The sequence below is a fragment of the Liolophura sinensis genome, chromosome 9, assembly GCF_032854445.1.
Source record: "Liolophura sinensis isolate JHLJ2023 chromosome 9, CUHK_Ljap_v2, whole genome shotgun sequence".
Lineage (NCBI taxonomy): Eukaryota > Metazoa > Mollusca > Polyplacophora > Chitonida > Chitonidae > Liolophura > Liolophura sinensis.
Window position 1 is genome coordinate 8,395,107 of NC_088303.1, and position 13,983 is coordinate 8,409,089.

General features: G+C 39.8%; 2 protein-coding genes across 3 annotated transcripts in view; one reads left to right on the forward strand and one right to left on the reverse strand.

Annotated features, from left to right (window-relative positions):
- The window catches only part of LOC135474759 (uncharacterized), a 56,639-nt gene that overhangs the window by 12,122 nt on the left and 30,534 nt on the right, over positions 1 to 13,983 (forward strand). For both annotated transcript variants that reach the window (XM_064754347.1, XM_064754348.1), the window contains exons 2-11: positions 154 to 1,626; positions 2,091 to 2,571; positions 2,682 to 2,863; positions 3,246 to 3,374; positions 3,823 to 3,989; positions 5,611 to 5,813; positions 9,196 to 9,456; positions 10,116 to 10,219; positions 10,766 to 10,987; positions 13,419 to 13,560. In XM_064754347.1, coding sequence (XP_064610417.1) covers positions 208 to 1,626; positions 2,091 to 2,571; positions 2,682 to 2,863; positions 3,246 to 3,374; positions 3,823 to 3,989; positions 5,611 to 5,813; positions 9,196 to 9,456; positions 10,116 to 10,219; positions 10,766 to 10,987; positions 13,419 to 13,560 — 3,310 coding nt within the window. In that variant the 5' untranslated portion in view covers positions 154 to 207. The remainder of the gene's footprint in view (positions 1 to 153; positions 1,627 to 2,090; positions 2,572 to 2,681; positions 2,864 to 3,245; positions 3,375 to 3,822; positions 3,990 to 5,610; positions 5,814 to 9,195; positions 9,457 to 10,115; positions 10,220 to 10,765; positions 10,988 to 13,418; positions 13,561 to 13,983) is intronic.
- Positions 4,857 to 5,596, reverse strand: LOC135474920 (coiled-coil domain-containing protein 8-like). The gene is given in 4 exon segments (XM_064754610.1): positions 4,857 to 5,022; positions 5,024 to 5,154; positions 5,363 to 5,518; positions 5,579 to 5,596. Coding segments are annotated over 4 exon segments (471 nt in total).

Consider the following 13,983-nt stretch of genomic DNA (forward strand, 5'->3'; position numbering starts at 1 on the left):
AGTCATAAAATGTTCCTTATATTGTGGTTTGGCCATTTCTGCTGTTTACATAGAAAGCTGATACATCAGCTTAGAGTTTTAAAATGTCCATTAAGCAAGGGAAGACGTGAGTGAAAATTTCACTTGATGTATGTTATTTGTTTCTTTTTCTAGGGCGAGTGAAAGCTTTCCATATGCTTGAAATGAACATGAAGAGTACTTTGAACAATGGCAGGCATTGATGAAACTCGAGAAGAATTTTGTTCAGTGTTGAAAAACTTTCTGAAGAGTTTTCCTGAAGGATATCCAAAAAATGAATTATGGAATGACATTTCACGTGGACAACGCCAGTTCACGAAGAAAAAATTGGGTGTGGCAAAGCTTAGTGATGCCCTTCAATTTTGTCCTTTCCTAGAAGAGGTATCAGTTAATCAAAAACTCTGTGTTCGATTGAAAGTAACAAAAAAGGAAAAGAAAGGGGGGAAAAGATTACCAAGTCAGGGTACACAGCCTGCTGCTGAAGACAAGCGGAAGGAAATGTCTTCGAAAAATCTAGGATCAGCATCAATTGGTGGTCACCCGGCTCCGCCAAGTGCAGGGCTGTTAGCTGGTGAGTTACTGGGACCAGCCTTGTGGCAAGCTCCTCAGAGGCCTCAACACCCCGCTCAGCAAGTCACAGGACCTCCAAGAACACATGATAGTGCCCATCTAGGAGCCCATCCCACTCCACTTATGGCAGTGCCCGTTCGCCTTATGTCCACACCTGGAATGGATGCCCATTCTGGACTCCTGGGAGATTGGCCAACCCTGCAACAAGGAGCAATGGAATCCCCAGCCGCAGCAAAGCAACGCGTGCAACAACAGGAATTTGCAGCAGATCCAGGAATGACCCATAGACATCGACAAGCCTTGATCTTTCACAACTCTAATTCATCCAGGGAGGCTAGCCAAGGTAATGTGATGGGTCATCAAGGTCAAGGTCGCCCATCACCAAGGTCTCATGTGTCCTCACCTTCCCCATCCCCTCCTATACATGTACCTTCTTATCAAGTGACCAATCCACAACCACGTGTGCAAGGTCGGCTGAGTAAGGAACAGGTCGACAGCTATGCTCAGATTTGCATTGACCAGTTGTCTGAAGCTGGAGAGTATGTCTGCACAGAGCGCATTGAAGCGCTGCTGCTGCAACGTTTGCAGAGAAAGACGATTAGAGATCTCCAGTTGCAGCAGGTGCGATCAGTTGACCATTTACCGTCTGTGAGAGAACATCAGAGAACAGCGTGTAAAGTGAATGCCTGTATTCAGGCCTTTATCCAGGTGCGTTCTATCTGTACTTTACACGAGATAGAACAGAGCCTCCTTGACTATGCACCTGTCAAGCAGAACTTTGAATCGTTTAAGCTGGGTCCACTACAAAAGTTGCCCATAATATATGATTTGTTCAAATTCCCACCGGAGGTTGTCACAATTCCCAAAATCACAACTATGGATATTCTGCAACACATTCGTGAGTTCCTCACCAAAGAAAACAAATGGACAGAAAAACTGGAGATGGAGCCCACCATGAACTACCTTGTGGAACGATATGGAGTCCCTGATGCCTATCATTTAGGTGTCAGAATTCGCAGTTTGCCATTGGCTGTTCAGGTAAGTTGAGCCCGTTCTTGTTCTGTGAGGTTACTGTTGCTTCTACTCGTAGCTTTACATTTATAGTCATTGTTAGTATTATACACATGTATGTGTATTTACCCCACTGTCACTGCTTGTGGGGCCTTGGTGACAGTAAGCTGTCAATGAGGGTTGTGGACAATCACTTCCACCATGGTGGTGTGTATATCCGGGAAAGTTTGTGTTGGATAACCCAGTTTTCTTCTCCCACAGAACTGACCGTCGTCGAATAAGTTTAAAATCCTTAAGAATGGTGTTAAGCAAGACTGAAATAAATGAATAAATCATATGTATTTACAGTCTTCATGTATTTACAGGATTTCTGTTACATTAAAACCTTTCTTGACAAGATAACACTGGAGTCATGGAAGATTTCATAATCTGTTTTTCTTGTAAATAATGTTAATGTAGTTGTATGCAATCCAAATGTTTTCTTCTCACAGATGTTAAAGAAAGCACAAAGAGATGCTGGTAGTTCCCGTAAGGCTGTCCTTGATAACTTGAAAGAGGATTTGCAGAGAGATCTTGAAGGTGCCGTTCAGAGATTCCGGGCATCTGTTTTGCAATCTGTCACTTTGCCGAATGGAGAAAGTAGCATGGAAATCCGAAAACATTACCTAGAGACTGCACCCGAGCTTGTTATCGTGGAGATTTTTAGCAAGTTTCAGTTACTGATGTCACTAGAAGTACCGGAAAACAACCGAGCGAGGAAAAGACACACAAAGGTTTTGAGTGCTGTGGCTGATTTCTTGACAACGATTCGTGATGATGAGATTGCCTCAAAGCTTTTTCATTTGTCAGTTTGTGTTGGGGTAATAGAGCTGCAGGAAATGGTAAAGGATTCCTTTATGACAGAGACAGGAAGTGCTGATGCCGTGGGTGATACATCAGCTCCGCAGCAAATAAAGAGACCGCCACCTGTTGGTGAGTACAAAAATATAGTACATCTACTCAGCTGTTGATGGAGTTGTACACATATTTATGACATTGACACTCACAATCTTATGTTGGGTCTCATCTTGTTTTTGTTGTAGCCAAAATTGTTGAGAAACTGCAGTCTTATTTAGACCGTTGTCTTACGCATGGAACAGTGACACTACAAGATCTGCAGAAGATTGAAGAGAACTTGTTACGAGATTTTGAATTTCCTTCATTCCATTCCATGGGTCTGTTCAGTTTTCTGGGATTTCTTCTCAACTACAGAGAAGCCAAGATGGTGAGATACATGTACTGTAGTAAAATGAACTTTGTAAAGCTTTAGAGTACTCTTTCATGAACATTTATTTTATTAGAGTTTTATGGCGTACTCAAGAACAGTTCACTTACACGATCATTATAGTGGTAGGAAACCCATGACAATCCACAGGTTGCAGACAGAGGGTTGTATCAATAAGAGGGCGACCATCTTTGTTTTCAGGGTTTGACCTCATGAACAAAGTTGTCCATTCCAAAAGAACTTTAGCCAATATTTTATATATATGATATAAGTGCTTAATTTTGGGTAATGTATGTAAACACTTAATACTGGTATGTTATTGGTGAGATAACACAAATATATCACAATTACTGAAATTCTGCCCCCCAATTCTTGTCTTCAGCTGCTAGAGCAGAACTGTGGCGTCACTCTGGGGTCATCTGGAGCACACAGTAACATCAGCTTCTACCAGCCCAGGTACACAGACGTTTTACAGGTGGTGCGTCAGGCAGAGGGGTGTGGTCTCACAGAGGTAAGTGGCGACACAAGTTACAGATCAATTGCTTTAGTGTACATTGTATATGTATGTCTAGCCTAATTCAAATTCCTTAAACTAAAAACGAAAATGTCATGTCAGAATTAGTATTTCTATATTGTGACTGATCATTGGTATTGTTAACAGTTATTCATTGTCAACATAGCAGTATTAATTTTGTGCGAAATTTTTGTCCGTTCTGTTGTTCAAGTCCAGGGGTTTTAAAATGGCGAAAAATTTAGATTATAGATGTTTGCCAGGATATCTGAAATACCAGCAAAGTAAAAAGACTTTTGCGGGCAGCTGGGTCGAATTAAGCATCAATCAGAGACACTTTATACCCAGCACAGTAATCTTGTTCTATAGTGATTATATTATGTGTTCAGTATTTCATTGAAAGTCTAGAGTTAGTTATGATAATGTATATGTATTTCACTTGGGACAGCTGCCACAAATAGAGGAAGCAGTGTGCAGTCAGTTCTGTGTGAAAGACGTGCGTATCTTGGGATACGGTATGCTAGACCGCTTGAAGAAGGCTGCGAGTAAGTCTGGCAAACACCACATGCGAGAGAACCTGGTGGTTTACGAGTCAACGCTGTGTACAAACAGCAGGTGAGATAGAGATAGAGGGAAACAGCAGGTGAGATAGAGATAGAGGGAAAGCCCCCAGGGAATAGGGTTTGTAGGCAAAGGAGTACTAGTCGTTACACCATTTGAAAAATGGAGGAGTAACAAATAAGTATGTAGCCTTCATTATGGTAAATGTATATGCTTCAGACCATACAACAAAGGGATGTTGATTATGAATAATACTAAGGCCGAATCGTGGGCTGTGAGGTGAAACTCTGTCACATTTGTATTCAGTAATGGTGTCAGACTAAGTCCAATTCCATCTACTCTTAAACCTGACGGCCAGTTGCACACTAGTTGCATGTTCAATACTGCCGCTGGACAGGGAATTTGTGTCCCCCCCCCCCCAACTCTCACTGTTTATGTAGGATATACACTTCACGTTAGTCTTTTCTTTGTCTTTGCCAGAGGGTCGATGGATTTCCCCGGGTGTATAGGTAGAAATTAAACTACAGTAATAAGTAAACTAAGTATGGCATTAATCAACAGCCAAGTAGTAACTAAATCAGTTAGTACAACATCAGAGTAGAAAAGGTGAAGGAATAATATAGTTGAATGTGAATTTTGCATTTCTCTGCTTGAACATCATATTCATGGTGTGAAGTAAAAAAGTAATTGACTAAATTGCGCTACATCCTCATGTCAGTGTTGCACTACAGCCTCATGTCATTGTTGCACTACAGCCTCATGTCCCTGTTGCACTACAGCCTCATGTCACTGTTGCACTACAGCCTCATGTTGCTGTTGCACTACAGCCTCATGTCATTGCACTACAGCCTCATGTCGTTGCACAGCAGCCTCGTGTCGTTGCACATAAGCCTCATGTCGTTGTTGCACAACAGCTTCGTGTCATTGTTGCACTACAGCCTTGTGTTGTTGTTGCACTACAGCCTCATGTCGCTGTTGCACAACAGCCTTGTGTCGTTGTTGCACTACAGCCTCGTGTCGTTGTTGCACTACAGCCTCATGTCGCTGTTGCACAACAGCCTCATGTCGTTGCACTACAGCCTCGTCACTGTTGCACTACAGCCTTGTGTCGTTGTTGCACTACAGCTTCGTGTCGTTGCACTACAGCCTCATGTTGCTGTTGCACAACAGCCTCGTGTCGTTGTTGCACTACAGCCTCATGTCGTTTTTGCACAACAGCCTCGTGTCATTGCACTACAGCCTTGTGTCGTTGCTGCACAACAGCCTCGTGTCATTGTTGTACTACAGCCACATGTTGTTGTTGCACAACAGCCTCATGTCGTTGCTGCACTACAGCCTCGTGTCGTTTTTGCACTACAGCCTCGTCGTTTTTGCACAACAGCCTCGTGTCGTTGTTGCACAAAAGCCTCATGTCGTTGTTGCACTACAGCCTCATGTCGTTGTTGCACAACAGCCTCTTGTCGTTGTTGCACTACAGCCTCATGTCGTTGTTGCACTACAGCCTCGTGTCGTTGTTGCACAACAGCCTCGTGTCGTTGTTGCACTACAGCCTTGTGTCGTTGTTGCACCACAGCCTCATGTCGCTGTTGCACAACAGCCTCGTGTCATTGTTGCACTACACCCTCATGTCGCTGTTGCACTACAGTCTCGTGTCGTTGCATTTCTCTGGTTGAAGGCAGTTCACAGGAAGTGGTCAGACTCATGTAGGTTTGCTAGGTCATCAGACGAAGGAATCGGCCCGTCTCTGCCTGAACAACTGCCCGTTGATGGAGGACATGGAGGCCTGGAGCAACTGGTCCTTAGTGTTTGAACCCGAGCTGGGGACTCTCAAGGAGTTCGTACAGAAATATGGTGGCCTCAAGCAATTCCAGCTGGAAGGTACTTTAGATATAGGGCCTCCTCATTGTTTGAATAACACGTAGTGTAAACATGACATGGCGTCAGTAATATATGCAAATAATATGCATGCCAGATAAAAAATATTTCATTGAAATGTGAGAAATGAGAGAAGCATCATCATGTATGAATTGTTACATTTCAAACGTGGCATTACTGACTGTATGAAAGAATGTTGGGTCTTGTGGAACACAGTTGGAAATATGAAAAGTATTTTCATATATACATAAATATGCACAGTATTATCAATCAGACCACAAAACACTTTTCTCAGATCAGTAGAAATTTCAGAACCAGCTATGCCCATCTTAGGCAGGGGCGAAATTTTAGATCGTTTATGGTAATGCATGCGTTTTGTTTGTAACCTAATGGATAACTTTGAAACAGATTCAGTGGATGTTGAATTTACAGATTTTCTTTGAGAGGCTACGTGTTCACATTTCAAGTTCTCACAGGTTACACCAACCATTATTCAGTCTGTAATATCTGAACTAAAATAAATAATTCAAAGGTGTTCGATTGATTGCGTATGTCCATCATAAGAATGTTATCAGATCAAATATCTACACCTTTTTAATAGAACACACCATGAACTTTTCCATATCCTCTAGAAGAATACCACATTATCTAAAAACTGCAAAAGTTTTACCAATTCCTAAGTTTCGCAAGATTTAAGTGTATCAAAAATAAGATAGCTATCTCTGTGCTGTCATGCTTAAGTAAAATTCTTGAAAAACTTGTCAAAAATGTTCCTTTAGTATCTTAAAAACAAGTCTATAATTTATCCACATTAATTTGGATTTGGGAGCAAGTATTTTATTTTTTCTATGTACCAGGTACCATCCCAGTTAGTGTAAATGCTTGTCTTAGTAAACAATAATATATAAATCCTTATCACACATGAGACAAACCTCATAGAGATTTCCTAAGCCGTTGTACAAAGCATACCTATCCTGTTCCTTCTTTAGCACCACTGGGTCCTAAGGAATGGGATACGCTACCAACAGCTCTTCAGATGCGTGACATTCCAACCATATTTCAAGACTTTATTAACATCTTCTCTCCTTACAAAGTTACAGTCTACATCTTAACATTCCATACTTCAGCTGACGGTAAAGGGAAGTGTGAATTCACCTGGGCACCTTTTTCACGAAGCACTCTTAACATTACGTTCACTTCACTACCACGGCAACCAGTACTGTAGGCATTACGTGGTTATGGTAGTTACGAGCTTGTAATGTCTAGAGAGCTTCATGAAACTAGGCCTTGTAGTTTGGGGTTCATTTTGGCATTGGTTCATCTACATTTCATTAGTGAGGTGGTAAGAGAGTCAGTCATTACAGGTCACAGAGCATCAGTGTAGTTTTAATATGCATATATGTTATGTATGTAGTGGAGAAATTACGAAATGAAGAGAAGAACAAAACTGTTAAAAAATGAATTTCACATTGATCAGAAACAAATGTACCCTTCATATATAACATTCTTATGATTGGTTAGGCAAAAGATTGATGTCACAACAAGCGTTCAAAGTCGTCGAAAAGGAGAAGGCTGTATGGTCTTGCCGGATAGCTCAGTAGGATGCTGGAATGTTTTAAAGCCTTGTGTTCATGGGTTTGAATCCTGCTCTACTGTACACCAGTTAAAGACACACTCGATTGGTACAAGTTGTCACCCATCACCACCCAAACCACAGACTCTGAAGTGTGGATTGTTGAAAAATAATCAACTGTGCAGACAATAGTCTGATGTCACAGCAAATGTGAAGAAGAACAAAATATTGTTGAGAGATGATTTTACACAAAAACAGTCACGGTGATCAAAATAAGTGAAAAGGAATACCTTGATAGAGAACATTTTCTCTGTCTCTGTGAATTTACTTCCAGAAAAAGCAAAACTTATGGGCATCTGCCTTTTATTTAATGAGAACCCGTCAAAGATCAAACTGACTTCAAATGTTCCTTTCCCGGCATAAAGTCATCATATTAAAGGATTAGTGTCCATATTCATTATTTATTCATAAGTAGCTACCCCTGTATATATTGTTAAATTCAGTGTAAAAAAATATTGAAAAAGGGTACATTAATCTGAGTAATATGGCACTTACAATCACTAGATAATGAGGCAGGTTGTGAACATTTTTTCGGCAAGCACTCAGTAGTCTCGTCAGAATTACATCCTATAAGCCCTTTGCGAGCTGTCAGAGCGTCGCCATGCTACAAGAGTGACAGCAAATACCTCAAATGGATTACCGTTCTGCATACGTTTGTAAAAACAGGTCATCATAGGACCCTGGAGATTTTTCAAGTTTCCAGACGATTTGGCCCTAACGAAGGGGTGGATTTACAGCACAAGAAGGAAAGGAAAGATTTTGTACCCACCGAAAACAGCCGTATCTGCTCTCGCCATTTTACACCTGAAAGCTACGACAGGAATCCGGCTGAATTTCTACACCCCCACCTCTACACAGGAATACTATTAACTGAACTGAAAACTGGTGGATAAGAAAGCTCTGTACACTATATTGCCGCCGTCCACATCCTATCTGTATTTATATTGTACACTACTCTATTCAAAATGCTGACAATAACATGTACCGGTAGTTGTCCTCGCATATAGGAATGAATTTTGAACCCCTCATTGAACAGAATGATTGTAAAGTGGAAAGAGGGAAAGAATAGTAAATAAGTATTAAATCTTAAAATAAACACACGAAATGCACAGTGTAGCACAGGGTAAAGCTATAGCTTACCAGTCCGTATATGTTGCCAATGTGGTTGGAAACGCCTGGACAAAGATCATTCAAAGTGTGAAAACTCAGAATCTGGCCAGCGATGTCAGTGTCATAAATCGGAACTTCAGTGTCGTCCACTATGGGTTCAAATTGATACAGTAATATATTTGCTTCTGAGTAGCTAAAATCCATCTCGAAAATGACACCAGTTTGACATGAATCCCCAGGTTATTTAGGCCAGCTAGGCTTGAGTTGGCCATCTATGACGTCACCCACTGAGCGCCATGAGTTAGGGCAGTAAATCTATTGTTTTTGGTGGATTTAAAGTCATTATTATGTTTCTCAGAAGTGCTCGCGATAGCAAACTGTTTAAACAGGTTATTATCTTTATAATTAGGGCCAGTAGCTAAATCTGGACACTAATCTTTTAAAGACAGAACAACGTTACAGCAGAAAATGAACCATTGTAACATAGAGGTGTTGTGCTACAATCCATTGTTTATGTAACAATGGCTCAATGTCATGCTTCACACTAGAGCTCCTCCGCATTGACACATCATGCACCTGTAGACACAAAGGATTATTTATGAGTTTCGTTGAATGCTTTTTTGACCATTGTCTTTGATACAGGTGAAAACAAAATGGCAATCACTGATTTTGTTGCCATGGAAACAAGACCAGGTCAGCTGATTAAACTTATATCCCAGACATCGGTTAAAGAGTTTGAAAAGGCCGTTCAAAGCGGGGATCCACGAGAGAGCTGTGGCCATCTTGTGTCGCAGATTGTTGCCAATAAAGGTGTAGCTAAAACCTCTGTAGCCCTGTTGGCAAATCATGTGAAATCAGCACTCTACGCCATGAATGCCAGTTCTGTGGATACTGAAACTCCAGGTACGAAACTTAAAATCTAGGTCTATGCTTGTGTCAAAATCAATCTTCTGCATATAGATGATCTCTCATTTTATCTGACAATGTGTGTTAAATAAGCAAGGTGTATTGAATAAAGATACTCAATGACTAATGGTCAAACTGATTGGCTTTGCTAATTTCTGGCGAAATTGAGAAAGAAAAATTGTTCTCATCACCTTATTGCCACAATTTGATGTCCATTTTTTATATTTCCTACAGATTCACAGGAACCTATGTTGAACCTAGTCTTTTTGGTTCAACAGAAATGCTGCACATAACCTTATGGTTGGAAATATATTTTGTATACGCTTTCCTGTTCATTACATTTATGGATACCCAAGTACATATGGTGAAATTAGGGGCCTCTCTGAATAAATGGTATAGCATGCTAGGACATCACAGTCACCGAGGAGCCTCTCACTGGTTGCTGTGAGTTCAAGCCCAGGTCATGATGGTTTCCTCTCAACCTTCAAATGGTCATGGAAATAATGGAAATCCCCAAGGCTCTGCATTGTTTCCTCTCGCAATAGTGCTGGCTGCAGTTGTAAAGGTAAAAAAATGTTGAGCATGACAACAAAATTCCAGTCAAACAAATAAGTATGTTAACTCTGCTTTGATATTTTTTGTGTATGATAATGCAGGTGGTCCTCCACAGAGGACAGGTGTTACAAACAGAGCCATAGAGTTTGTCCTTCGTTGTCTGAATACCCTGCCCATCAGGATCTGTTGTTCTGTGGCAAATCAGGTAAGATATTTATATGGTGGATTTCTTCTGTGAAAATATTCAGCTGGTGTTGCCCTTTAGTTTCTTTCGTAATAATTGACACCAGTTGTTTTGTTACATTGCCCAGGAAGAATTTTATGTTTTTATCCTTATACATGTATATGTTTGTTAATTGTATTTGGCAAATTATTCATCAGTTTCATTGAAACTAGATATAGGTGATTAGATTTTGGTAAAGATCAGGTATTGTTTGAATGATTTTTGATAAGATAAAAGACTAGGAGAGATACTTGAAACTGTACATTGCTACTAGAGGTACATATGTTTGTTTTTTGAGTTTGTTCCTTTGTAGACAGCTTTAATATCACCCTATCCATATTGTAGATGTGGCTTGCAAGAATAACAAATAAGTCAAATTTATTTTACTTATTTCAGATGTTTAAAGAGCCCTGCAGACAACAAGAATAGTTTAGTTGCAAACATATATGTTTGAAACCAAAATGACAGTAAGGAGGTGTACTGTGTTACATTTCATTGGCTTTGTATATTATTTTTTTTTTCACCCAGATTTTCCTGACCCCTCTTGGTGAAGTGCTAGGGTCACGCCACTCCAAGATTCAGTTACTGAAGGCTGCTGAGGAGAACACAGACTATATGTCTCATTTGCTGAAGCTGGGTTGTTTCTTGGGGATAAGAGAGTGGACAGAACAGTTTCACACCAAACTCCGCCTTCCAGCTCAGGCTGTCACCTTGGCAACAGAGTTCAACAAGGAGGATCAAGTGGAAGAGGTGAGTCGTGTTGTCATGGAATCAAAACATGTTTCACACATACATGTAGGTGTGCCTGGAAGGATTTTGCAGATGTATTCAACCAGGTCTTGTCTGACGCTAATATGACAAGGTGTGATTATCGGTCTTGTCTGACGTTAATATGACAAGGTGTGATTATTGGTCTTGTCTGACGCTAATATGACAAGGTGTAATTATCGGTCTTGTCTGACGCTAATATGACAAGGTGTAATTATCGGTCTTGTCTGACGCTAATATGACAAGGTGTAATTATCAGTCTTGTCTGACGCTAATATGACAAGGTGTAATTATCGGTCTTGTCTGACGCTAATATGATAAGGTGTAATTATCGGTCTTGTCTGACGCTAATATGAGAAGGTGTAATTATCGGTCTTGTCTGACGCTAATATGATAAGGTGTAATTATCGGTCTTGTCTGACGCTAATATGACAAGGTGTGATTATCGGTCTTGTCTGACGTTAATATGATAAGGTGTGATTCTTACTGTAATCTCCAACTTTTTTGCGCTAGATCCAAGGTCAATTCTGGGCCGAGTCACCCAGAAAAGAGGAAGTTGTAACTTCCTTATTTGGCATTCAGCATGAAGGGGATAGAGCAACGACTGCTTGACACATATCAGTATAATGGCTTGGGAGAAGCGGCTTACTTGCCTTCAGTAAGGTGTCTCAGTGAAGCAGCACCAGATAAAAGAGCGGTGGAAATCCGTCCTGCAACAAGGAGGCACATTACATGCACTGTAAGGATTCTTTCGTCGTCATATGACTGAAAAATTGTCAAGTACAACGTTAAACCCCAAGCACTCACTCACTCCAACTTTTTGGACCTCTACAGCACTTTTTTTTTTTTCAGAGAAATTTATACATACAGTTATTATAAAAAAACAGCTAAAATGATTTTTTTTTAGTGCAAAAAGATGCAAGCTTCATGAACCTATGCAAGTTATTTCTCTTCACCCCATTGTTCTCTGTTATCCAAGCCCAGTATTTTGGTAATCGGTGAGGTACCTTATGATGTGCACACTTTGTCCTGTTATCTTCACCTGTCGATGGCACACCTTTTGTGCAAGGTATAATTTATATAGAATGAATGAATGAATGAATACTTGGGGTTTAACGTCGTACTTAACAATTTTTCAGTCATATGATGATGAGGAGTCATTAGATGTTAGTACATGTACTGTGTCTTCTTGTGTGTTCCCTGTCCCAAAATGTGTGGATTATGCCCAGATTCAAGGGCTCACTGGCTGAATTAATGGCCTCTGCCTGAGTTGTCCTTCAAAAAAGAGTTGTATTCTTTGTTGGGTTTGAGCCTATCCAAAAAATTGGGATCAGTTGGTCAGTAACTTTTTTCCTTTTTTTTTTATATTATTTCTGTCAATTAAAAAAATAGTTATTTGAAAAAAATTCCCCAATCCCTGCCTGGTTTCTTCTACAATGATAGGTCATAAAACTGTCATTATAGCAGTGAAATAATCTGCAATGACATTTAGGTCCTAAAACTGTCATTATAGAAGTGAAATAATCTACAATGACAGTTAGATCATAAGACTGTCATTATAGAAGTGAAATAACCTGCTATGACATTCAGGTCCTAAAATTGTCATCATTGAAGTGAAATAATCCACAAAGACAGTTAGGTCCTAAAACTGTCATTATAGAAGTGAGATAATCTACAATGACATTTAGGTCATGAAACTAGAAGTGAAATAACCTGCTATGACATTCAGGTCCTAAAATTGTCATCATTGAAGTGAAATAATCTACAATGACATTTAGGTCCTAAAACTGTCATTATAGAAGTGAAATAATCTACAATGACATTTAGGTCCTAAAACTGTCATTATAGAAGTGAAATAACCTGCTATGACATTCAGGTCCTAAAACTGTCATCATTGAAGTGAAATAATCTACAATGACATTTAGGTCCTGAAACTGTCATTATAGAAGTGAAATAATCTACAATGACATTCAGGTCCTAAAATTGTCATTATGGAAGTGAAATAATCTACAATGACATTTAGGCCCTAAAACTGTCATTATAGAAGTAAAATAATCTATTATATGATGTTTCACAACAGTTGGATAAGTAATTAAGTGAAAGTGCATAATGTGAATTCAGACATATATATTACAGCCACACTGGCAAGGTCCTTTCAGAGTGCACTGTTGAATTATCTTTCATTAATAAAACAAAAGACTCCTTGTATTCCCCATTCTAGATGTAGCTTTACACCCTTATCGCTTAAGAGTACTGTTCTGTTTCTGTTTTATGTCAAATTTTGTCATGTACCTGCTGATGTTGAAGGCACTGCTGAGTCTACACCCATAAACCACCAGACCATTGCTGTCCAATAATAATTCAACTAAGAGCTAATGAAATCTGATCAATAATGTGTTGTTCTGTCTTGTAGCTTGCAGGAGAAATGGAGATGGAGGAAGACCTTGAGCAAAGTGACCTTGAGGATAGCTCTGATGAGTCTTCCTCGTCTGAGTCAGACCCTGAAGAAGCTGACAAGGAAGAGCCCAGCAGTACCACAAATATTGGGGAGACAGGTATTGCCAGGGCCAGGTTTTAAACAAAGCTGTTAAAGTGGAAGAAATCTAAAAACTGAAATATTAAAGGGTATCCTGACTGACAACGGAAAACTATGCATGAGAATACTGTCATTTATTTTAATTTTTAGAAAGATGCATTCAGACGTGTGATTTCTATGGTGGGCTTTATGGACCATATAACCAGTGAAGTTGTCCCACTCTAAATTCCTGACAAAACTTTTATCTGTAGGTGGATATAAAGAATGGGAGGTGATTTGACATCGTGTACTCTTCGCCTGGCAGTCTATAAATCCTACCTTAGAAGTATAATTCGAACAGTTGATTTTCATTTATTTCCTTTTTTTATTTTTTGATGATAATTAAATGTATTTAAATGTCTCAGTTCTGTATTGGACTGTATGAACCATATACAGATGTACT